General features: G+C 44.7%; 1 protein-coding gene across 1 annotated transcript in view; it reads left to right on the top strand.

Annotated features, from left to right (window-relative positions):
• Positions 1-25468, top strand: part of Dnai1 (dynein axonemal intermediate chain 1) — a 69722-nt gene that overhangs the window by 11667 nt on the left and 32587 nt on the right. Inside the window, exons 2-8 of the mRNA XM_040739943.1 lie at positions 15834-15866; positions 17309-17407; positions 17583-17663; positions 22324-22450; positions 22586-22716; positions 22884-23003; positions 23938-23997. Of these exons, the coding sequence (XP_040595877.1) occupies positions 15834-15866; positions 17309-17407; positions 17583-17663; positions 22324-22450; positions 22586-22716; positions 22884-23003; positions 23938-23997 (651 nt within the window). The remainder of the gene's footprint in view (positions 1-15833; positions 15867-17308; positions 17408-17582; positions 17664-22323; positions 22451-22585; positions 22717-22883; positions 23004-23937; positions 23998-25468) is intronic.

The raw sequence follows: 25468 nt of genomic DNA, 5'->3' as shown, positions 1-25468 counted from the left end.
GTGACTTACACACACTAATAATGATAAACACAAAATAATAAAGGGTTCCTCAGAAAAAGGATGAGACATATTTTCAACTAAACCAAATCTGAGAGGATTTATTATCATTATACATCAAGACCAGGTGCATTGGTAATAGGAAACATGCTGGTAAAGGCAAAATGCTAGCTTCCCCTACCCTTCTATTAATTTTTAAAGGGTGTGGGGCTATTTAATGAAAAAGTAACTATTATTGTCAGGTGGGGCCCATAATCTATGTGAAAATGAAATATGTGACAATATAGGTTGAAGGTAGTGGTGATAAATGGAATTATAATGTCAAGTTTTTGCAAGTGGGCTCAGTGATATACTTCTGTATTGGTAGGTGGAATTTAAGGTCTGATAACTCAAGACTTTGACTACAAAACAAAGCATGAATCCAGTATTACTGCATTGTGAAGTGGTATGCTATTTATTCTTAGTAGATGGTAACTGCATTGTGAAGGGTAAAGCGGTCTGATGTTCTTTTCTGTTGTTTTGTGCTTTCTTGAGACAGTCTGATGTAGCCAAGGATGGCCAGAAATTTGTTATGTACTCAGTGCCAGCCTTTAACTCTTGATCCTTTGTTCTTTGTGTCCCAAGTGCTGGGATTACAGGCATGTACTGCCACGCCTAGTTTAGTGTGTTATTCTTGGCAGAAAGTGCATATTGTAGACCTTCCAACAAATGCAGACATATACAACTACAAAGAGGTACAGATGAAAAACCAGCCAAGAAAATGAAGTAGAACATGTAATTTTCTTCAATTAATACACACGCAAAGTTGCAAAGCATGAATAAAAATGAAATGGTGAAAAATAAAAAGCAAAAAAAGCAACATACCATACCCCACATACACACACACACACAGCAGCAACATAGTAAAGACAGTCATGCCAATCAATGAACTCTAGATGTAGAGTTCATCAGGCTAGGGGAAAAAGCTCACATCCACGCTATATGTTGTAGAGATAGAGTTTATATGTAAAGACATAAAGAGTATGAAAGGTGTAAGCCAGGGATGGTATATATCCATATCACAACACTTCTGAGGTAGAGGCAGGAAGATCAGGAGTAATCCAGTCTTGTGGCTACACAGTGAGTTCAAGACCAGACTGAGTTACCTAAGGCCCCATCTATAATAATGATAATGACGATGATGACGATGACAATGACGACAACGGTATGCAATGCAGATGGCAAAGTATAAGCAACTTTCTTTATTAAATAAAGTAACTTTCAAAATAAGAACGATTCCCATTTTATGATGTATAAAGGTTAATTCAAGAAAGAGGAAATAACCCATAAAGTGAGGTTCTGTTACTAGAATATACATGAATTAAGAATTGACAGAACTGCCGGGCGGTGGTGGCGCACGCCTTTAATCCCAGCACTCGGGAGGCAGAGGCAGGTGGATCTCTGTGAGTTCGAGGCCAGCCTGGTCTACAGAGCGAGTTCCAGGACAGCATCCAAAGCCACAGAGAAACCCTGTCTCGAAAAACCAAAAAAAAAAAAAGAATTGACAGAACTAAAGAGTGATAGAAAAATAGAGAAATAAGTATAGATTTTTAGCACTCTTCTCTCACTAATTGAGAGATACAGAAAGTCTGAACTGTACTGTCAACCAACTTGACCTAATTAACATTTATAGAATGTTACACTCAAGGACTGCGGAGTGTTTCCAGAGATCAACTTTGCACTGGCATTACTTACCATGATTCTAAAGATTGAGTTCCTGCAGATTTTAACTCAATCACAATTTAATATGTCCACCAAGGACAAGACATTTCAGCACAGTTCAGGCAAAACAGAGGTGGACAGTAAAGAACATATTTCTAAATGACCCATGGACAAACAAACAAAACAAAAAATAAAACCAAACAAACCCACAAGAGAAATTAGAAAACATCGTTAACCAAAGTTAAGAAAAATATATGAAAATTGTGAGATGCTGCTAGAATGGGGCTTCCTAGAAAAGCATGGCTTTTTAAATGCTCTGCAGGGAAGAAGGAAGGCTTAGATCCTGCTTCCAGTTTAAGAACATCGTCGAGGGCCAGAGAGGGCTGGGCTGCTATTCAGCAGTGCAGAGTGTGTGCCGCCTTTCTGAAGGACCTGAGTTCAGTTCCTAGCACACATACCAGGTAGTTCACAGCCACCTATAACTCCGACCAACACACATGTACACATGAGTAAAAATGAAATTAACCTTTAAGAAAGAGGCCAGTGAAGCCGGGCATTGGTGGCTTACGCCTCTAATCCCAGCACTTGGGAAGCAGAGGCAGGCAGATCTCTGTGAGTTCTGAGGCCAGCCTGGTCTACTGAGTGAGTTCCAGGACAGCCTCCAAATCTACAGAAACCCTGTCTCAAAAAACCAAAAAAAGAAAAAAAAAGAAAGAAAAGGAAGGGAGAGAGAGAGAGAGAGAGAGAGAGAGAGAGAGAAGAAAAGAAAGAAAGAGGCCAGTGAGATGGTTCAGTGGGTTCAGACACTTGTCAAGACTGATGGCTTAAGTTCAGTCCCTGGGACCCACACAGTGGAAGGAGAGAACTAACTCCCCAAAAGCTGTCCTCCGACCTCCACATGTGTGCTGTGATAATAAATAAATAAATAAATAAGTGGTGTGAAAATGTTAAAGAACATAGAAAAGTAAGAAAATCAAACCTAAATGAATTAACTCATTTTATTGTTTCAGAGAAGCCTGGAAAGAAAAAAGTTTAGCAGAGTCAGAAGTTGATTCTTTGAACAAGTAATAAAGTTGATTTTTGTTATTTCTTTTATTTTTGAGATTGTAACATAATTACATCATTTTCTCCTTCCCTGTCCTCCCTTCAAACCTCTCAGATAGCGCTCCTTGATCTCTTTCAAATTCATGGCCTTTTTTATTAATTGTTGTTACATGCATAAATATATATGTATATACATATAAATTGCTAAATACAGCCTGCTCAGTCTGTGTAATTTTTCTTGGATGTATGCATACAAGATTGACCCTTTGTATTGGCTAGCCAATTTGTGTGTTCTTTCCTGGAAAAAAAATTCCTATTTCCTTAGTTTCTTGTAGTTCTATGTGTAGAGTTGAGGCCTGATGGTCTTTCCACTGTCTTCTTTGGCATGTCTACTGTTGCTGTCCTGTGCAGCTCATGATGGTGAGACTTCACACATGGGCTTCGGGTGTCTCACGGCAGACCCCCTTGTCCTTTGGCTTTTGCCATCTTTCTGCACCTTCTTTCACAATGTCCCTGAGCTTACCTGATACATCGTGTTGCTGACGTATCCATTGTGATTGGGCTCCACAACGTTGATTCTTTTATAAGAATTACCAAGGTTTATCAAGATTTTAAAAAAGATACAGTAGTTAGTATCAGGTCCTGTAGGTATTAAATGAATAGTAGGAGAATATTATCAGCAACATTGCGTAGTAAATTCATCAATAAATACAAAATGGACAAACTTCTTGAAAAAATGCAATTCACCTCAATTGATGTAAGAAGAAATGGAAAATACTCCATCTATTAAAGAACTGAATTCATGACTTAAAATCTCCCCCAAAAGAAACTTTAGGTGTAAATGATTGGGAGCAAAGAACTCCAGACTTTCCAGGCGTGGTGGCATGAACTGTAACTCCAGCTACCCAGAAAGCCATAGAAGGAGAAACAAAGTTCAAGGCCAGCATGGGTAAAGAGACCCTATCGCAAATAAAATAATACGAAACAAAACAGCAAAACCCCTATCTCACATGGCATCCTTTTAAAAACAGAGTGATGTAGCAGAAACCTGATAGCAAAACCAAGCTATTATACATGAAGAGAATTGCAAACTGATCTTTAGGAATATCAGTGCAAAAAAGAATTTGACAAACTATTATTAAATCTGTTTCAGAAATATATCAAAAGAACAACATATTAGACCAAGTGTGGTTTATTTCAAGAATGTACAAGAGCTCAAATCAGCTTAACATAAAAAAAATCAAAGTCTTTCTTGACATAACAGAATAAAGGAGAAAATTCATATGATGGCATCTCTAGATTCAGAAAAAAAATTGACAAATACAGCATCCAATCACTGAAAATTGTTGTAAGGGTCAAATGGGATTTGAGTGGTGAATTGAAAGATGCTAAATAATACGAATCACTTTTCTTGCTGTGACAACCCAAGAATTACAGACTGCTCTCTAATAGATGCTTCTTGGGCCCAGAACAAAGCACTCTTCAGTTATCTGTGTTTGCCCTCAGACAGAGCCTGGTTGCCTTGTGTAGTGGACTGTGGTGTAATAGTAATAGCAGCTGTAAAACCTAAGCCACAGAATAATGGTTTAACTATGTAAAGATGGGTTGCATTTGTTTCACCTTGCCTACCTAAGCCACCTGATTGGTCTAATAAAAAGCTGAATGGCCAATAGCTAGGCAGTAGAGGGATAGGTGGGGCCAGCAGGCAGAGAATAAGTAAGAGGAGGAATCTAGGCTTGAGAAAAGAAGGGAGAAAGAGAGGGAGATGCCCAGGGCCAGCCAGCCAGACCCGGAGGAAGTGGGAAAGTAGGATATATGGAATGAAAGAAAGATAAAAAGCACCGAGGCTAACTGTAGATGAAGAGAAACAGGTTAAATTAAGTTATAAGAGATAGTGGGACAAGCCTAAACTAAGGCTGGACATTCATAACTAATAGAGTATCCATGATATGATTTGGGAACTGGGAAAGCCTATTACAACTGATACTGAGGACTTCGTGGTGCTGGGCTTGGCTGAGTATTCTTTGTGTGCTACTTGTCCTTACCTCAGTTCTGTAGGAGGACACTGACACTCTTCCCTGCTCTACAGACAAGAGTGAGGACTAGAGAGCGCCTGTTCAGTGACCACGTACAGTGTCTAGAGAGAGTTCCTGTTCAGTGACCACGTACAGGGTCTACAGAGTTCCTGTGCAGTGACCATGTACAGTGTCTAGAGAGCGCCTGTTCAGTGACCACGTACAGTGACTAGAGAGCGTCTGTTCAGTGACCACGTACAGTGTCTAGAGAGAGAGCTCCTGTTCAGTGACCACGTACAGTGTCTAGAGTGCTCCTGTTCAGTGACCACGTACAGTGTCTAGAGAGCGTCTGTTAGTGACCACGTACAGTGTCTAGAGAGCGTCTGTTAGTGACCACGTACAGTGTCTAGAGAACGCCTGTTAGTGACCACGTACAGTGTCTAGAGATCGTCTGTTAGTGACCACGTACAGTGTCTAGAGAGAGAGCTCCTGTTCAGTGACCACGTACAGTGACTAGAGAGCGTCTGTTCAGTGACCACGTACAGTGTCTAGAGAGCGTCTGTTAGTGACCACGTACAGTGTCTAGAGAGCGTCTGTTAGTGACCACGTACAGTGTCTAGAGTGTGTCTGTTAGTGACCACGTACAGTGTCTAGAGAGCGTCTGTTAGTGACCACGTACAGTGTCTAGAGAGAGAGCTCCTGTTCAGTGACCACGTACAGTGTCTAGAGAGCGTCTGTTAGTGACCACGTACAGTGTCTAGAGAGCGTCTGTTAGTGACCACGTACAGTGTCTAGAGAGAGAGCTCCTGTTCAGTGACCACGTACAGTGTCTAGAGAGCGTCTGTTAGTGACCACGTACAGTGTCTAGAGAGAGAGCTCCTGTTCAGTGACCACGTACAGTGTCTAGAGAGCGTCTGTTAGTGACCACGTACAGTGTCTAGAGAGCTCCTGTTCAGTGACCACGTACAGGGTCTAGAGTGAGAGTGCCTGTTCAATGACCACGTACAGTATGTGGCAGAGCCAGGAATCCAGCTGGCTTGCTCTGAAGCTTTGTCTTCTTCTGACCCCTTCTTTTCCTCATTCATTCATTCATTTGTTATTTATTGTGCATGAGTGAATGCATACATGTGAGTGTCCATGAGGAAGTCAGAGGACAGCTTGGGGGAATCATTACTCTCTGTCCACCATGAAATCCCAGTGTCCATAGGCTTGACATCAAACATCTGTGTCTCCTGGGCCATCATTTCAGACTCTGAGCTCTTATCTTTTAGACTAGACACTTCTTTGTCTCCTGCACCCTTGTCTGGGAAGAGACACATAGAGTTAGTTGGCTTTTGCCCTTAGTGGCTTCCAGGGTGCCCCAGGGCTGGGCTTTTTGTCTCTCTTTCTTGTCCACTGGTTTCTGATGGCAGATGACTTTACCCACTGAGACATCTCTCTGCCCCCAGACACATACTCTTGAAGTAACTTCCTGTAACTTGTGTGGTTTTTTCTTTATTATTTCTTTTTCCTCCCTCTTCTTTCTTTTCTTTTTCCTTAGTCTTCTCTCTTCCTTGTCCTGTGTTAGGGATCAAGCTTAGGGCCTCACAAATGCTCTGCTGTGTGTCACGCTTAACCCCTATAACTGGCTGCTTGTTTGTTAAGCACTACAAAGCTTCATTTTATTTTTCATTTTTATCATCTTATAAATAATTAGGTCCCATTATAGCATTTGTCAGACAAATTTGTCATTTCTTCCCACCTCTCCTCCCCCATCCCCTCTCCCTCCCTTGTGTCTTTCTCTTCAGTCATCTCCATTCTGCTTTCAAGGCCCCGTTTTCCAATATGTCTTGTTCCCTTTGACCCCCAACCTAGTTTCATAGTCCACACCCACTCCCTTTTTTATTAAAAATGCATTGTTATGTGTATGAGTGTTTTACCTACCATACAAGTCACATGCATGCCTGGTTCCCATGGAGACCAGAAGAAGCTGGAGTTACAGACAGGTGTGAGTTGCCATGCAGATGCTGGGAATTGAACCTGGCTCTCTGCAAGAGCAGCCAGTGCTCCTTAACCACTGAGCCACCTCTCAGCCCCTATACCCACTCTTTCTTTAATAATACACTTTGGGGAGTTTTATACAACATGTGACTATGTACTTATTTCTTTTAATTTTTAATAGTCTGCTTTTAAATTAATGTTATATATCAATTTTGTTTGTTTGTTTTTGAGGCAAGGTTTCTGTGTGGCCCTGGTTTTCCTAAAAATCACTATGTGGACCAGGCTGGCCTCTAACTCACAGAGATCCACTTGCCTCTGCCTCCCGAGTGCTGGCATTAAAGGCATGTGATACCATGCCTGGCTACAACATATTTTGAAGTATGCACACATTTAGAATAATTAAGTTGAGTTGACTAGTGTGCATTACCTCACATGGTTACCTTTAGTATATGTATTAATAGTTAAATTTTACTCTTTTAACAGTTTTCAAGAATACTAGTCATATGTGAGAAGGCACACAACCCCCCCTAAAAAAAAGAAAAGAAGAAAAAAGTTAAATGCAGTGCACTCTGGGAGCTGGAGAGATGGTTCCAGCTCTGGCTGCTCTTGCAGAAGACCTGGGTTCAATTCCCAGCATCCATGTGGCAGTTTACAGCCATCCTTTATTCCAGTTTTGGGGGATCCTGTACCATTTTCTGGCTTCTACTAGCAACAAGCACACACATAGTGCATATACATGCATATAGTCAGAACACTCATACACATACAATAAAAGAAATAAACAAATATTTTAAAAATTCAGTGCCCTGTAAACTATCATCATCATGCTGTGCAACAGTCATTCTTTCCTAACATATGTACAATATGTTATTGAATTGCTAGACTTTGCTGTTTGTATGTTTTTGTAGGTGTGCATTCAAGTGTGTGTGTGTGTGTGGAGTCAGTTCTGCCTTTCCATCTTTACTTGGGTTCTGGGATCAAACCCGGCTTGTCAGACATGTGCATTATGGGCTTTTACCTGGTCCTGGTTGACATTTCTTTATACATCTATAGTCCTTTCTTCCACTTGTAGGTAGAAGCTAGTGGTCAACCTTGGGTGTTGTTCCTTGGGGTAGCCTTCTGTTTTGTTTTGTTTCTGTTTTATTTTTGTTTGTTTGTTTTTTGTTTTTTCGAGACAGGGTTTCTCTGTGGCTTTGGAGGCTGTCCTGGAACTAGCTCTTGTAGACCAGGCTGGCCTCGAACTCACAGAGATCCACCTGCCTCTGCCTCCCGAGTGCTGGGATTAAAGGCATGCGCCACCAACGCCCAGCCCCCCCCCCTTTTTTTGAGACAGGGATTCTCTGTGTAGCCCTGGAACTCTCTTTGTAGACCAGGCTGGCCTGAAACTCACAGAGATCCAATTACCTCTGCCTCTTGAGTACTGAAATGAGAGACAGCTATGGATGCTGAGAACTGAACTCTTATGGTTTTGGTTATGAGCCTTTAACGGCTGAGCCATCTCTCTCTTTTTTTTAAAGACAGAATCTCTCACTGGGACCTAGGGAGGGCTCATAAATTAGGCTACTTTGGCTAGCCAGAGAGCCCTGGGAATCCTGTCATCTTTCCCTCCCTAGCAAAAGATCACAAACATGCATCACCATGACTATTTTATGTGCATTCTGGGGATTGAATTTAGATCCACATTCTTGTGCAGCAAGAACTTTATGGACTGAACTTTCTTCATTATATTTAACTAGGTGTTCTTGATGAATATTTATCAGTATTGTAATAATGCTGTAAATACATTTGACTTACAAACCACCAAGTTTTCAAGAAGTAGAAGGCAGAAGAAGTTTCTATGAGACAGACTCAAAGTAAGGTTACTAAACAGAGATATATGAATTCTAAAAATTTAAACTTAATTTTATTTCATGTGTAAGGATGCTTTGTCTGCATGGCTGGTGCCTGTGGAGGTCAGAAGAGGACATAGTATCCCTGGAACTGGAGTTATGGACAGATACGAGCCAGCATTTGGGTGCTGGGAATTGAACCCCAGTTCTCTAGAAGAGTAGCCAATGCTCTTAAGTGTTGAGTCATCTTCCCACCCCTGACATACATGTATTTTAAATTTTGGTATGCATTACCAAATTACCCTAAAAACATTTGCATCAATTCATTCTCTCAGAACAGTGTGTGACTGTGTGTGTGTTACCCTGCATACCACCGTTCCAAAACTCCAGGCCTCTCATGAGACTTACTGCGCGCTTCTGTGTTCCTGGGCTCCTGGATTTGAAATGTACTCATTGTAGTTGGATGAAGATGTGTTGGTGAATCGACATTCCTTTGGGACTGAGGGCTTCTACTTTATTCCTTTAGAAACTGAAGCTGCAAGCTGGTGAGGTATTTAGTTTCAATTTAGCTTAATGGAAACCTGTTAGTGAGTTTTAAAATAAGGACCAAGACAACTGAAATGGTCAACACAGTCTCTTGGGCCCCAGGAAAGAGGAAACAATGTTTGTGGGTTTGCATGCCTTCGAGCCCCTCTTTCCAGGAGCAACCATGTAGTTGCAGCTGCATTGAGTTTTTCAGTGACATCTAAGCTGCTGAAGACTAGTCGTTCCTAGAGTGAGTGCCTCCTAATGGGCTAAGGCGCATGTATACAGAACCTGTAGTCGTTCCTAGAGTGAGTGCCTCCTAATGGGCTAAGGCGCATGTATACAGAACCTGTAGTCGTTCCTAGAGTGAGTGCCTCCTAATGGGCTAAGGCGCATGTATACAGAACCTGTAGTCGTTCCTAGAGTGAGTGCCTCCTAATGGGCTAAGGCGCATGTATACAGAACCTGTAGTCGTTCCTAGAGTGAGTGCCTCCTAATGGGCTAAGGCGCATGCATACAGAACCTGTAGTCGTTCCTAGAGTGAGTGCCTCCTAATGGGCTAAGGCGCATGCATACAGAACCTGCATGGCTTAGGGAAGAGCCATTTCCAGCCACCATTTGTCAGACAGGCGCACGCTACGCTTTCTGTGCATTGAATCCTCACCAGCCTGTCTGAGAGGAGATTGCTGTGATACATGTTTTCAAGACAAAGATCCTGAGGTGGAAAAGGCTAATATTTCTCCTAGAGTCAGGGAATTAGTCTGCAACACACTGAATACTCAAGGTAGGGTTGACTTCGAAGCCTACACTTCCTCTCCATGGCTCCATCTAATTACACCCTCATTTTTAACATGATGAGAAATAGCTTACATTTTTTTTTGGCAGGTTTCACTGCGTAGGCCTGGGTGGCCTGGGACTCACTATATAAATGAGGCTGGCCTTTAATTCACAGAAGTCTGGCTGCCTCTGCCTCCCAAGTGCTGGGATTAAAGGCATGTGCATATATATATTTACGATTTACTTTTCACTTATTGGGCAGTTGTGGTGCAGACCTTTAATCCAGTTCTTGGGAGGCAGAGGCAGGTGGATCTCTTGAGCTCGAAGCCAGTCTGGTCTACAAAGCAAGTTCCAGGACAGCCACACAGAGAAACCTCTATCGAAAAACCAGAGGGGGTGGAGTTTTAAATTAATTTCTTTACCCTAAATTACACTCAGGGACAGGGACAGGTAGGCTGCTTATACTGCATCTAAACAGTCAGAAAACAAATTAATTCTAAGTGCTGGTAAATGCACAGTGGGTGGTAATAATCGCCATCACTTACAATGACTAGAAAGTTTGTTTTCAATGTACCCTTGCGTTGTGAGCATCATTTATATGAACTGTTCTCAAGAGCCTTGTCTTTAAATGAGAGCTGTTTTACCTGCGTTGTAGGGAGCCTCTGAGGAGCAAGTGTAATGTAATGACTGCCTCATGCCTCATGCAGAGTGCCTACCCGAGTGAGAGCTCGCTGGTCTGCAGCTAAGGATGCTGGTGTGGCCAGCCCATTCCACTGCCGCTTCCCCTCTCCTCTCCCCTTTCTGCACTGTGCCAAGTGAGCAGATCTAGGCTCATTACTGCTATAATGAGAAGGTCTTTTGTTAGCTGTCTGGTTCTCTCTCACTTCCCGTCTACAGCTCTGGAAACTGCTCTTTGCCCTCTGGCTTTCTCCAGCATCCTAGGACATACTGGGGCTACACTGAAGGCTGTGTATAAACAGGGACAGCGCTGGAAGTCAGACAGGGCCAAGAGATTGACTTTTTAAAGACTTATTATTATTATTAATGTATATATGTACTTGCATGGGAATGCAGATGTCTACAAAGGCCAGAGGCATTGGATGCTCCTGGATCTGGAGTTACAGGCAGTTGTAAGCTGCCTATTGTGGGTCCTCAAAAGACTAGTCTAGGAGTAATCTTAGTCTAAAGATCATGCAAAAGCGTGCCAAGCCGAGCAGGTGACCCAGTTCTATGCCTGGTGTGCAGAGAAGCGGCACCTTTGTTGTTCTGTTTGTTTGTTTTGAGACAGGGTTTCTCTGTGGAGCCCTGGAACTCGCCCTGTAGACCAGGCTGGCCTTGAACTCACAGAGATCCGCTTGCCTCTGCCTCCTGAGTGCTGGGATTAAAGGTGTGTATACGGAAAGGCAGCATCTTAAGGAGGGAGGCCTGCCTGACAGAAGGGCGCTAATTGTGGCCACACATTGCGGTTGGTGTTCAGGTAAGGGGCCAAAATGCTTAGCATACAACAGGAAAGTCAGATGACTCAGGAAGTGGGGCACATAGAATGGAGAAAGAGAGAGACTTTTTTTCCTTTCTACAGACTTAATTATTAAATGTATGACATACTCCAAGACACCATTTCATTGTGGGTTTCGATGACAAAAAATGTTTAGATGGGAATGGGATCAGGGTCACCTTCATCTTAGGACAGAGAACTTACTTTTTGCTGAAACTCTTAGCTTCACCTGTGGCCAGGCTACTGTTCCTTTTGTTTTTGCACAAAAGCCTCTTTTCTTCATGTCTCCTTGGCTGCCTTTTGGGCCATCTCAAGGGCTTCTTTGGGCCACCTTCTCAGCTGGACAGGATACCCAGCACTCCTTCTCCAGAAGAGAAGCCATTTTATGTGGCAGCCTTTGGTAGGTAAGCCACTGTCACCTGCAGGAAAGGCTGCAGGGGGCACGTCTGACATCAGACACACAGGCTCCGTATCGCTGCTTCCATGCCTTCCTGCCTACACTGGGGATCCTCTAAGGCCATGAGAAGGAAAGGAGCGAGGCCATGGCAGAGGCTTGGTCTCCCTCTCCTACCCAGTGGAGCGTTCTTGGGGACTTGAAATCAAGGGGGTGGCATGATCAGATTTACATTTCAGGAAGACGATAGTGACTAAAAGTATGGTCTCTACCGTGTTACATTAGGATCAGTTTCCCCATCTCTAAATTATCTCCTCCTGTGTAAAGTGGGGATAATGTGGCTCCAACCCCATAGGCTGATTATAAATATTAAATGCGATAACATATATAAATAGTTCAGTGAATAACTATCCCAAAGCAAGTGCCCACTAGATGAAAATGGTGTTAATGATATAATTAGAGGGGAGAGAGATTGGAGACAGGAAAACTAAATGTAGTTAGGCAATAAGAATAGAAGGATTTCAACTGTAAAGGCATTCAGGCTGGGATACCTGACATCTCACTAATGACCAGAGTCACATAGCTTGCCATAGTGGGCTGGGCACACTTCCTGCCTTGCTCCATAGACAGCTTCAGGTGACCAGATCTAATAGCCTGCCCAAGAGAAGAGGGCCTTCTTGGAACAATGGTGCAAGAATAGCAGGCCGTTTGTGCTGGAATTTCTAAGCCACCTCCCGTATGTACTGCAGTATTATGATTCTTCTCAGAGTCCTATCCCCTTTTGTACAACCAAAGAGACAATAGCGTGCCTAATTAAAGACTAATTGGGTCCTTAATCTCACACCAGCCAGTGCTTGTGTGGTAATAAAAAGTGGAAGGTAGCCTGCTTAGGAGGAGGGAGGGAGGGAGGAGAAGGGTGGGAAGGAGAGTTAGATGAAGCAGAGGCGGGTGAGTGGGTCTTTATTAGGCAGCGGTGTCAGCATAGGGAAAAGCACTCAAAGGTGGGAGGCGGGAAGTCTCAGGCCAGCCTCAGGGACTACTAGTTGCCTTGATTGATTGCCCTTCAAAGTTCTGATGTAGGAGGGGTGGGAGAGGCTGGAATGGAGACATGGGGCTAGACTGAGGGCCTAGGGAAGGAGCCTGGGCTTTCTTCTTTTGCGGTTTGATGGCTTCTGGAAGCAACCATCAAAAGCTTTTCAGGAATTCAGGCTTGTCTGTCTCGGGCGTCTCCTTCTGGAAGACCAAGGGCCCGAAGTGGCAGCCTGACATTCAATCTCCTTTGCCATGGTTGGGAAGTCAGGACTGTAGCTGATTTCATTGGCCTGTTTTGCATTTATTATAGTGTGGCTTTTATAGTGTGTTAATTGAAATATTTCCAACTGCCAAAACCAATCACACTCAAAACGCCTTGTCATTTCTTTCATTGCCAGATAAATGTGTTACAGACATTTACAGGACAGTGTAATAGGACACACCCACAGGGCAGTGGTGACTGGACACGTCCACAGTGGTGATTGGGTCCTGTTTTCTGCTTGAGGCCGGTCGTCTGGGTAGGACCGCCCTTTAGTGCTCTGTTATGGGCCAGAGAGTTGTTGGATGTTGTGATGCTTCAAACCTTAGAGATCAGAGCTGTTTAAGGAGAGCTCATAGGGCCTGGGCATGACTGGAAACCTTGGCTCAAACCTAGCTGAAATGTGAATCCTGCTGCCTGCCTTCCCAGGCAGAATTCCAGCCCTGGCTGACATGTGCTTTCCTTTCTTCTCCTACAACCCCTTCCTCCTTTTCACCATCCAGTCCTTTCCCAAAAGCCCTGGCATGGTGAGAGCTGTAATAGAGGGCTTACTCTACCCCCTTCATTTTATGTTAGACTTTTGCTTGATGGAGCATTTTACAGTCTGTGTAATTGTTCTTTTCTTACCTGATGTTTTCCCCTTTAAAAAAATCTCAGGCTGGAGAGAGGGCTCCGTGGTTAAGAGTCCTAACTACTCTTCCAGAGGACATGAGTGTGGTTCCCATCACCCTTATGGGGTGGCTCACAATTACGTGTAACTCCAGCCCTGGGGCTCCTATGGTCTCTTCTGACTTCATGGGTTCCCTCACATACAGGACATACGTACACACATGCATATACACATAAATAAAAATAAAGGTTAAAAAATCTCCACCTCGACAATCTTGAGCTGTTGACACCCACAAGATAAATGGCGTCTTTTCTGTGCCTCAAGCTGGGAAGGTACCACCCATAGAGTCCTTTAGCCACCTGGCACAGAGCTAGTTTTCAAAACCACTTAAGCTAAGTAAGTGAGTGATGGGCATTGATGCCACTCACCTGTCCTCCAGGCATCTCATTTTTCTGTCCTTGTCCCACTGTTTAGGTTAGTACACAGCAGATAAACATGTTCCACAAATGTTATCAGGTTGAATTGAGAATGTTGCTATATATTAAACAACTTCTGCCTCTATAACAAATACTGGGGATAGTGTGTAAGAATAGAGGTTTGTTTTGGCTGGCGGTTCTGGAGGGACTAGGGCGTCACCCCTGCATCAGATCTGCTCACGTGAGGACCGCACGGCAGACCTAACATGGGAGGAAGCATCGCCCTTTTATAACATTCTCCCTGAGAACTGCAAAGTTACAGGTTACAGCTCTGCCTTTCAGAGGTCAGAAGAGGTGTTGGATCCCTTGGAACTAGAGTTACAGATAGCTGTACGTCTCCATGTGGGTACTGGGAGTCAAACCCATGTCCTCTAGAAGAGCAGCCCGTGCTCTTGACCGCTGAAGCATCTCTTCAGCCCCACCACTCCAGGCCCTGAACATGAAGTTTCAATGTATAGAACTGGAGGTCATTTTGCTCCGTTCTGTACCTTTCGCTGATGAGGAGACTGAAGCCCAGAGAGGAAGGTTTTTCCTCAAGGTTATCATCACCAATGGGGCTTGATAGGATTCTTTCATCTGTTCTGTATACCTTCTATATTTGGGCATTACCTGTGCTGCAGATACAGTAGATTTCATGGGGTTTATATTTGCCCAAAACAAGAGTTTATGAACATAAGATGCCTTTGAAATCCCTATTGTTACCCAGTTGAGTGCTGAACATTTGGCATATACTTTATTTTATTTTCCTGCCACTAGCTCCCAGTGCTGGGAGTGCAGGCTTATACCACCATGCCTGCTTGTTGTTTTGTATTTGTTTGATTTTTTTTTGACAATCCTACTATTTAGCCCTGGCTAACCTAGAACTCACTATGTATAGTGGGCTTGTCTCAAACTCACAAAGATCCCCTTATCTCTACTTCCTGAGTACTGGAATCAAAAGTGTTACTGTGTTCTGTGCAAATGTGTGTGTGTGTGTGTGTGTGTGTGTGTCTCGCACACACCACAGCACCTATATAGAGGTTAGAGACCAATTTATGGGAGATTCTTCCCTCCTTCTACCATGGGGGTTCCAGGGATCAAACTCAGGTCACCAGTCTTATGAATAAGTGCTACCCACTGAGCTATCTCATTGGCCTTCCAATCCAGGTTTATCGTGTTACTAGAAAGAGAATCCAGAGTTTCGTGCATTATAATTAACATTCTACCAACAAAGTTCCATCCTCAGCTCTTAGCACATACTTTAAAAATGTTTGTTGGAGGCTGGAGAGATGCCTCAGTGGTTAAGAGCACTGACTGCTCTTCCAGTTCAGTCCCCAGCACCCACATGGCAACTCAAAACTGTCTGTAACTCCAGTTCCAGGGAATCTGACACCCTCACACCAATGTAAATAAAAAATAAATTATTTAAAAATGTTACAAGTACGAACCAGTTACAAGTACGAAATTCCCAGTACAGTACTAAGTTGTGGTCTAGGTGTGGTGATACTAAAACAGGGTTGCCACAGATACATATCCTCACCGGCTCATCCAAGAAGCCCCTGCTGCCATTGAGAGTGTCCCCAGAGTGGTTTCTGAGAGCTGGGAGGATCACAGCACTTTGCTGCTAAGTTCATGGCCCAAATCCTCCTTATCGCACAATTCATGCTATTGCTATGCTGTTGCATCTATGACTTACCTTTTGTTTTTATCCTCCCTTTAGAGTATCAGTATGACCAGAGGAGCCAGGAAAAGAGTAAGTGCTGAGACCATCACTCACCAAACAAGATGTTAGTGGCATTTTGTCTATTGAAAGTATTACCCATATATTTTTAGAAAATTTGAACAAGCTAGAAGAATCTTAAATTATGTTTAAACTACTACCCTAGGATAGCCTTTTGTTTAACAAGCAATATTGTATCCTCCAAGATATTTTTATGTGCATAAGATATATATACATATATATATATTTTTAAATGTAATAAAACAGTATGTATTACTTTATGACCTGTTTCTCATATAAATATTTAGGGTACTTTCCATTGCTAATATACTTTTATTATATCATTTGAAATTATTGCATAATATTTAACCATATGTCCCTTAAGGCCATACCATAATGTCTTCCATCACTGCTTCACTTCAGACGAAACATGTCACCATTTCCTCTTTTCACTATTATGACCAACCTTCAATTACCTGTATCTCTGGGCACCACTTTGGTTATTCTCTTTTTCTTTTTTTCTGGAGGAGTTGGTTTTTTGAGTCAGGGCTTCTTTATGTAGCACTGGCTGTCCTGGAACTTGTTTTGTAGATCAGGCTGGCCTTGAACTCACTGAGATCCACCTGCATCTGCCCCCCCCCCAGTGCTGGGATTAAAGACATGCACCACCACTGCCTGGCTGGTTATTTTCTTATGGTAAATTCCTACATATAAACATTTGAGTCAAAGAATATAAACAGTTACTAGACTTGGGTAATTATTTCCACATCATTCTTTAGATAGGTTGTGCCCATTTCTGGGTGTCCACCTTCCACACCGAAAGCTCTTCTTGTTTTCCAGTTTTATTGTGGAAGAAAAAAGTATTGCTTAGTTTTGAATGTTCTTGAGTGCAGGTAAAGATGAGCATTTTAGATACCCCATGGCCATTTGGCAAGGCATTAAACACTCTATGGAGCAATGCAGACTTCTATCCTTGATCATTTGCCTTAAAGGAGCAGAGTACAAGGCAGTATTTGTTTTAAGAGTCATTTTTTAAAGTAATCTTGATGTGGCAGATTGGAAGGCCAAGTACAAATTTGGATAGCGGTTGGAGAACGGTCTGGGCTCTCTGGCTATCTAAGCACATTGTATAAAGCCTTTGTCAGCTGTTCCTGGACTTGCACTTCTAGACTTTGTGGAAGGCAATAGGAAGAGCTGGTTCTTCTGATGCCTTGCTGGGGACAAAGCCCCACAACAGTGTTTCAGGTGAGCCCCGACCCCAGGATAGAGGTGGGTATGATCTCCCAGGCACTGAGAACCCCAACATCAGCAGTTCCTTTGGAGTCTTCCATGAGTGGTTGGTTGGACATTTTGTATTCGGTGAACAACAGATAGAACTTAGCTTCAGGGAGGACTGGTGAATAAAGGGGGTCCTGCAGCGTCACTTGCTTGATGGAACAATGGGGCACCCCTGAGCCTATTGTGTTTTTGTTCAGGATGAAGATTCAGGGACTGATGTGGGAGAAGGGACAGATGACTGGTCCCAATCCAAAGCCACAGTTCGACCCCCTGACCAGCTGGAGCTGACTGATGCTGTGAGTGAGCACACTCCATCCCCTGCTTTCATCTCCTCCTGCTTCAGATGTGGCTTCTTCCATAGTGCAAATTAGAAGCCTGAACAGTGCTTGCAGGTGTCCTGGTGGTCTAAGCCTCAGAGGAGACAGGAGGAGGAGCTGTATGAATGACCCTCGTGGTGTTTCTCTCCCTCAGGAGCTGAAGGAGGAGTTCACGCGCATCCTGACAGCTAACAACCCACATGCACCCCAGAACATTGTCAGGTACAGCTTCAAAGTAAGTCACCCCTCCTGGGCAGGGCCTCAATGTTTTCTTGAAACAACAGTGACAAATTGTAAAAGCCCCCTGGTCATTTTCCAAGATGACTTATAAACTGAGATCCTTGGCTAGAAATTTGGGGCTTTACATGGAGTTCCAGAGATGTTTGAAGGGTTTTTTTAGTACATTTTAGAGAGAGAGAGAGAGAGAGAGAGAGAGAGAGAGAGAGAGAGAGAGAGAGAGAGGGAGAACACATCTGTGCAAAAAGAGAGAAGAGAAGGGAGGGGCAGGCTTACAGAGTGCACGTGGAGGTCGGAGGTCAGAGGATAGCTTTCCAAAGTTGCTTCTCTTTCCACCCTGTGGAGCTGAGGGATCAAACTGAGGTCATCAGGCTTGGCAGCAGGTGCCCCCATCAGCTAAGCATCTGGAAGGCCCCTTTGAAATTTCTTAGTGAATCTCCCTAGAATTCTTGCTAATGGTGAAGCCTTCAGTACCCCGAGGAGGAATTTTGTTCTTGTGGTTCTGGGGACTGAATCCATTAAACCTAGAGCTTCACTCATGCTGATCAAGTGCTCTACCACTGAGCTGCGTCCCAGCTTTTTAGTATGTATTTATTTTATTTTATTCATGTATTTATTATTTTGTTTTTTCAAGACAGTTTCTCTGTAGTTTTGGAGCCTGGCTCTGTAGACCACGTTGGCCTTGAACTCACAGAGATCCGCCTGTCTCTGCCTCCTGAGTGTTGGGATTAATGGTGTGCACCACCACCGCCTGGCAGTATACTTATATTTTTAAGAATATCGAACCATTTGGTTAGAAAATGATATTTACAGCATTTCCAATATGTAGGATACAATTTCTGCCAACACAAGCTATTGGATCTTTAGAAGCCTAGCTTTTCCTCCAGCCAGACACCTGGGTAGAATAGAGTCCTCATCGAAAGAGATGTTGGCTTCACACCCACACAGGACCTTCCCATCTGAGAGGACGTCTGTAGGCTCTGGGCACAGAGTCTCTTGATATGTTAGCCCGAAGGCAGGTAGATGACTCCCAGGGCCATCTTTTAGTAACCATGATGTGAGGAAGTTCTTAGTAGGCACACCTGCAGCATAGCAGGTCTTTATAAGAGACAGCATAGCAGGTCAGCTCCTGTAAGGACGGGAGAGAATGTCAGAGTACCTTTGAGCCAAAGTGGAAGTCAGGCCTCTGTTTCTTATTTCACTCCTACTGTGTGCCCGTGTCGGATCCTATATGAAGTATTTTTACATAGGATATCACAGGCAACCCTCATGTTTCTTTGCTATAGAAACAATCATCTTTTTTTGATTCTGATATTAAATTACATAAAACAAATGACAAAAGTCATGCAACCTGTGTTCAAAGCAAAAAATTGAACTAGTTTGTCTGACTCAGAAGCAAGGCTGTATTGCTTATTTTAAACAATTTTTGCCAAGTGTAGTGGCTAACACCTGTGATCCAACACTTAGGCAGCAAAAACAGGAAGCTCACTGCAAGTCTGAGGCCAGCCTAGCATATGTCCATGCAGCAGACCCTGTCTCAACAAACAAACTTTTACACACACACAAGAGTGGGGAGAGATTTGAATATATAACAAAAGCCCATAGTATAAATTTCAAAATATTCAAAAATGGTGGAAAGCAACCTCCTTCTGTCCTATGTTGTTTTCCAGAGAGAAAGACACCCAGCTTTTTATTTGTTTAATCTCTGAGACAGGGTCTCAGTATACAGCCCGAACTGACTGTGAATCTGAGGTCTTCGAGTGTCTCGCTTCTCCAGTTCTGGGTTTACAGGTGTGTGTCACTGTGCTTGACTCCTTTGTTTTAAAGATGGGGTTGTAGAGGCAGTTTACACACCCTGGAATTCATCCACTTAAAACAGCAGTGGCTTTAGCAACTCTCCACACAACCCTTTTCCAGACATTTTTGTCCCAGTGTAGTCCAAGCTGACCTTGAGTTTGCTGTGTAGCTGAGTATGACCTTGAATTCCTGGTCTACCTACCTTCACTCCTGAGTGCTAGGATTACAGGTGTGCACCACTATGCCAGCCTTAGAAAATTCTCCCCACAGGAAACGCCGTACCTCATAGCTGTTACTACTCAACCCTCCCATCTCCCCCAGCCCTGGGAAACACTGGATGATTTTTTTGTCTCTAGATTTGCCTATTCTGGACATGTGAGGAGATGCATCCTATCATTTCTAATCCTTTGTGACGGCTCCTTTCATTCTGCAGGATGTTTTTAGTTCATCCATGTTATAACATACGTCAATACTCCATGTCTTCTTTTTGCCAAATAATCTTTCATTCTATGAACATGTAGTACTTTCTATATCTTTCAGTTGATGAACATTTGGATTATCTCTTCTTTGAGCAATTCTAAATAATGCTGCTAAATAATGAACATCTGTGTGTGTCTTGTGAGAAATTTCATGAACATACCGCTTCTTATTCAGCTTGTGTAGTTGGCCCCTCCACAAAGATGTGGAAGCAAATCTGGATGTGCTTCCTAAAAGATGCTGTTCAAGAGATTTGCTAATGACTCCCCTTGGGCAGCTTACAGAGTTTGGAGGGGGCTGCCTTTCCTCCCTGAAGTCACGTTAGAGGGTGGTATACCTTCCTGTTTCCGGTCTTGACACTAGAAATAGGGCCCGCCAGGATGCAGGGGTTTGGCTGTGGTGAGTGCCCTTCACAGCAGGAGTTACCTTTCCATTCCAGGGTCCTCTTCCCGCTCTTCCTCTGAGAGAACTGTAGGCCAGCTCCCAGGAAAGCCTGACTTATTTATGCCTTCAGTATCTCTTCGTCCTGTTGAAATTCTCCCACACAGCTGTCTCCACATCTCTGGTCCTGAAAGGTCCAATTTTAGGTCCCAGTGCTGCTACTTTCCCTTGATGTGCCAAAGAATCCAAATTCCATCCCTGAACTGAAGAGAAAGTTCCTAGTCAGCAGTGGAGGACAGGATGGAGGTGAAGTCTCAGAAGAAGACTGGATGGGTCATTCATTCTCACGGGAACCTCTATCATACTATCAGTTACTGTCCCATTAAGTGTTAATACTGGCCATTTACTATGTGTTAAGCATTGTGTTGATGGACTGCTTTCATGATTGTCAGTACTTACATGACCTTGCAAACTGGACATCATTATTTTATTTGATAGAAGAAGGAACGAGGGCCTTGGGGTTTAAGATGAGGTCATGAAGACAAAAGAGGGGCAGACTAGGGATTTGAACTCAGTTCAGCCACCAGAGACCACATTCTCAGCCACCGTGCTTCTCACCCCCGTCCATCTGAGCGGCTTTGTTTTTGTTTTGTGTTGTTGTTGTTGTTGTTTGAGACAGGTCCCTCTGTGTAGGCCCAGCTGTCCTGGAACTCACTCTGTGGACCAGACTGGCCTCAAATTCAGATCTTTCTGTCTCTGTCTCCCAAGTGCTGGGTTTAAAAGTGTGCACCACCACTTCCCAGCAAGAATTTTTTTTTAAATCTCACTATGCCTCACAAATATAATTATTTTCCACATGACGTGAAATGGTTGAGCAGAACTGTTTTAAAAGAAGGGAAGGGGCCTCAGGTCTCCAGTTGGGTTGCTAGGAGGCTAATCAGCAAGATGTCCATAGGAACTCCAGACCACGGCTCTGTAAAAGCAGGGACTGTATCTGTTGTTGCCCAGCTTTGTATCCTGGGCACCTAGAAAATACTTGGCATGTTGTAGCTGCTCAAAAATTATTTGTTGAATGAACAAATACAGTTTTCTGGGCTTGAAGCCCAGTCCTGCTTCTCATCTGCTATGTGACCTGGACAAGTGCCAAACCCAAACTTTCTCTGGACCTCTGTGGTCCTCATGGATAGAAATAAGGGAACTAGTGATCTGGCTGTCTCTGATGTTCTGTTCCTTCTGACGTCCACTAAGGTGGAATGTCGAGGCCATGCCAGGTGTGTTGGACAATTATGTCTGACCTGCCCAAGGTCGGCAGCCAGGTAGGTGAACTGGGGCCCCTTGGCGTGGATGCAAGAGACAAGTCACCTGAGCCAGAGAGGGGTACATGTGGGCTACTGTAGGCTGGGAGCAGAGGACTTTTAAAAATAAGCTCTAAGGCTGGGTGGGGTGGCACACACCTCTAATCCCAGCACTTGGGAGTAGAGCTTGGCAGCTCTCTGAGTTTGAGGCCTGCCTGACAGAGATCCAGGCCAGTGCAGGCTACACAGTCAGACCCATCCTCAAAAAAAAAAATTAATTCAAGTCTTTGTTGAGAACTTAATTTTTTAAAATTTAATTTGTCTTTTCTTCTTTAAGCAGAAATTAAATGAAAACACGAAGGATTGGGAATTATAGTTCCTTTGATAGAGGTGAACTACTACTTTAGAGCAGCGGTTCTCAACCTGTGGGTTGCCACCCTTTGGGAGCAGACAACTCTTTCACAGGGATAGCCTTAGACCATAGGAAAACACAGATATTTACATTACAGTTCATAACAGTAGCAAAATTACAGTTATGAAGTTGCAATTAGAATAATTTTATGGTTGGGATCACCACAACAGGAGGAACTGTATTAAAGGTCACAGCATTAGGAAGCTTGAGAATCACTGCTCTAGAGAATGAAGGCAGACTATGTTCTGACACCAGCCCTGGCGGGGTCCCTGGTGTGATTTAGGCCCTCTTTTCAGGAAGGCACATATAAACTTATTGGTTTTGTGAACCAAATGGCGGTCCACTTCAGCCAAGTGGGGAACCTGATTCCCAAAGACTCGGATGAAGGACGGCGACAACACTACCGGGACGAGCTGGCAGCAGGTAGGAGCGGCGAGCGGCCTAGGGGCAGCCCCAAGCCTGGACCAGCAGGGTCTGACAGACAGGAAGAGGACCCTCCCTGCCAGGGGCTGAGCTGGCTCGGACCCTGAACTCATCAGCAATACTCTGTCTGTCAAGGCTCACAGGAGTCTGCCAAGGTGGTGACTTCAGACACAGAAATCCTCGAAGAGGATGAAGAGCCCAAAGAGGCAGAAACAGAGGCGGGGAGTCAGACAGATGTGCCTGCTGCGGCAGAGGCAGAGGCAGAGGTGCGATGGTGTTGATCAGCTGTGGACGGAGGCTTCAGGGGTGACACGGGGAAGCATCCTCTCGCCTGCCCCCATCTGACCGGGTCAGGGCTTCCTTCCCCTTGCTCCTGATTACCCACTCTCTGTATCCCACGTTAAGCCCTGGCCCTCCTGATCTTTATTTCCAGACAACTGAAAAGGTGATTGAAGAAGAGTTCATGGCTCCTGTGCAGCCCAAAGAACGAAAACTCACTAACCAGTTTAACTTCAGCGAGAGAGCATCGCAGACCTTCAACAACCCCCTCCGGGTAGATTCCCCACACCCTCCCCCCTCCCCCTTCCCCCTTCCCCCTCTTCTCTCCCCCCCTCCCCGGTGCAGACATGGGCCTGAGACCCGTCCTTGCAAGCCTGAGCCTGGTAGGGGTAACAGGACAGAACACAGTTTCTCTCTCCAAGGAGAACTGGGACATGTGTTCAAGACCCTGTGTCCAAGTCTCTGTAAGCCATCTAGTCATCAGAGGAAGGCTAGAGCCCTCAGTCCCCTCGGAGAGGCTGAGACTTGGACCAGATGGGGAAGAGGGAGCAGAAACCATGGCTGCAGTGTGCCAGGGGTATGGGGAGTCTTGAAACAATCTAAGGGAAGTTGCTGGTGTCTGTGGTAGAGAGCCTGACAGGGCTGTAGATGAGGCGGGCTCACAGGAGGGTTCTACAGCCCTGCATCTATGATGGAGGACAAGGTCTCCAGGGCCCATCTTGAGTAGCACCTCATCACCCTGTGTGGTCCTGAGGCTGATGCTGGATAGTTGGGGTGATACATAATTGGGAGGGAGCAACTTACAGTGCTGGATTCAGAGACCCCATTATTGGGGAAAAGCCTTCTCTTGTAAGGGACATTAGCCCTGGTGCTTGCAGGAGGCTGGCCTCTGCATTGTGTCTGGAGGCTGGCGACAGGCTGACTTCTTCCAAGTCTGTCCATCCCCACCTGGACCTTTTCTTGATGAAAAACTGGCGTAACTGATCTTCACTGACCCCGCTCTCCGGCTTAGGCTACTGAAGGAGGCCAGAATGGAAAAACAAATGTGGGATTTGAAAAATTCCATCTTTCCCCGGGCCCCTTTCTTCCCCAGCTCTGTTCCACCCATTCTCAGCTCTAACTAAAATACTTCTCTTAGAGATGCACTGTTGGGTTAAGTGAGAGGGAGATGAGGCTGTCTGTGGGTCTCCTCTTGTCATCTTCTCTAGGATCGAGAGTGCCAGATGGAGCCTCCACCAAGAACAAACTTTTCAGCCACAGCCAACCAGGTAAGATCCTAGGTCAGCCTAAAAACTGTCTCCGTCTGCACACTCGAATGCATCCTGGAACGTTCAGCAGCAGAGGAGACTGGCATGGCTACGGGCTTCACTGCCAGGTGGCCTTAATTACCTTAGTCCTGAGCACTGGGCACATCGCAATAGGTCCCCAGGAGTGAGCTCTGGACCAGCCACATGGCCGTGGAGCAAGGCTGTCCATGCTAGAGGCGTGACTTCTGGAGCCTTTCCCAGAGCATGGGAGGCAGCTTGTTCCCATGGGCCCTCGGGAGCCAGCCTGTGGCTCCCTGTAGCTGACTATAAATTGCCAACATCCTGGGAGCCAGCCTGTGGCTCCCTGTAGCTGACTATAAAGTGCCAACATCCTGACTGTCCTCACAGCAGTCTTTTGCATTCTTGCAGACCCTCCTCCTTCCCATGAAGCCCTTGTGGCTGGCGGTGCTGACTTGGACAGGATCTGGTGCTCGCATCAGGCGCAAGCTCTGCTATTCTGACTGTGAGATCCTGGGCACAGAGTGCTTCACTTCTTTCTTAGCACTTACGTTCTTTCTTTGTCGATAAAGGATGATAAGCCGCCCCACAGAGTGTTGGAGTCTCTGAGTGAGATAACAAAGGCTGAAGTGCCTCGCAGGGAGGCAGCTTGCCCATGGGTGGATTTTTAAATGTCAGGTGTGCCTATCTGGCCTCCAGGTGGCAGTGACTGCCCGGTCTGGAAGCACTCTGTGTGAGCTGCTGCATTTGCCCAGCCCCAGATTCTGGCTGCTGCTTCTGCTACAGCCCTTGGGCTTTCCTTTCTTCAGATCCAGTTGGCCGAATATCTATTTATTTCCTTCTAATCTTGAGATGTGGTCAGTGAAACAGACGGCCAACTTGAGCCAATGTGTTTATCCTGTTTTCACGGAGGCATTTTTTCCCATTAACTCTCTCTCTCTCTCTCTCTCTCTCTCTCTCTCTCTCTCTCTCTCTCTCTCTCTCTCTCTCTCTCTCTCTCTCTGTGTGTGTGTGTGTTGCATGGATGTCAGAGGACAGCATATGGGTTCCAGGGACTGAACTCAGGTCATCAAGCTTGCTGAAAAGGACCTTTAATCTCTGAGCTATCTCACCAACCTGATGAAGGGTTTTTTGTTTTTGTTTTTGTTTGGTTTTTCGAGACAGGGTTTCTCTGTGGCTTTGGAGGCTGTCCTGGAACTCGCTCTGTAGACCAGGCTGGCCTCGAACTCACAGAGATCCACCTCTGCCTCCCCAGTGCTGGAATTAAAGGTGTGCGCCACCAACGCCCAGCCTGAAGAAAATTTTTAAAAGTATTTTAACACTTAATTCAGTCTCCAACAAACTATTAGTTATGTAGTGGTTGTGCATTTTCTCTTCCTTGAAGGGGTTGAAACCTAGAACAATATTCACTGACTTCCAGCTTAAGATTCATACCCTGTGCTTCAGGGTGGATAAGCCTAGCCCAGAGGAACCC

Source organism: Mesocricetus auratus, unplaced genomic scaffold, assembly GCF_017639785.1.
Source record: "Mesocricetus auratus isolate SY011 unplaced genomic scaffold, BCM_Maur_2.0 Super-Scaffold_6730, whole genome shotgun sequence".
NCBI classification, from domain to species: Eukaryota; Metazoa; Chordata; class Mammalia; order Rodentia; family Cricetidae; genus Mesocricetus; species Mesocricetus auratus.
This window is presented reverse-complemented; position numbering and strand designations above follow the sequence as displayed.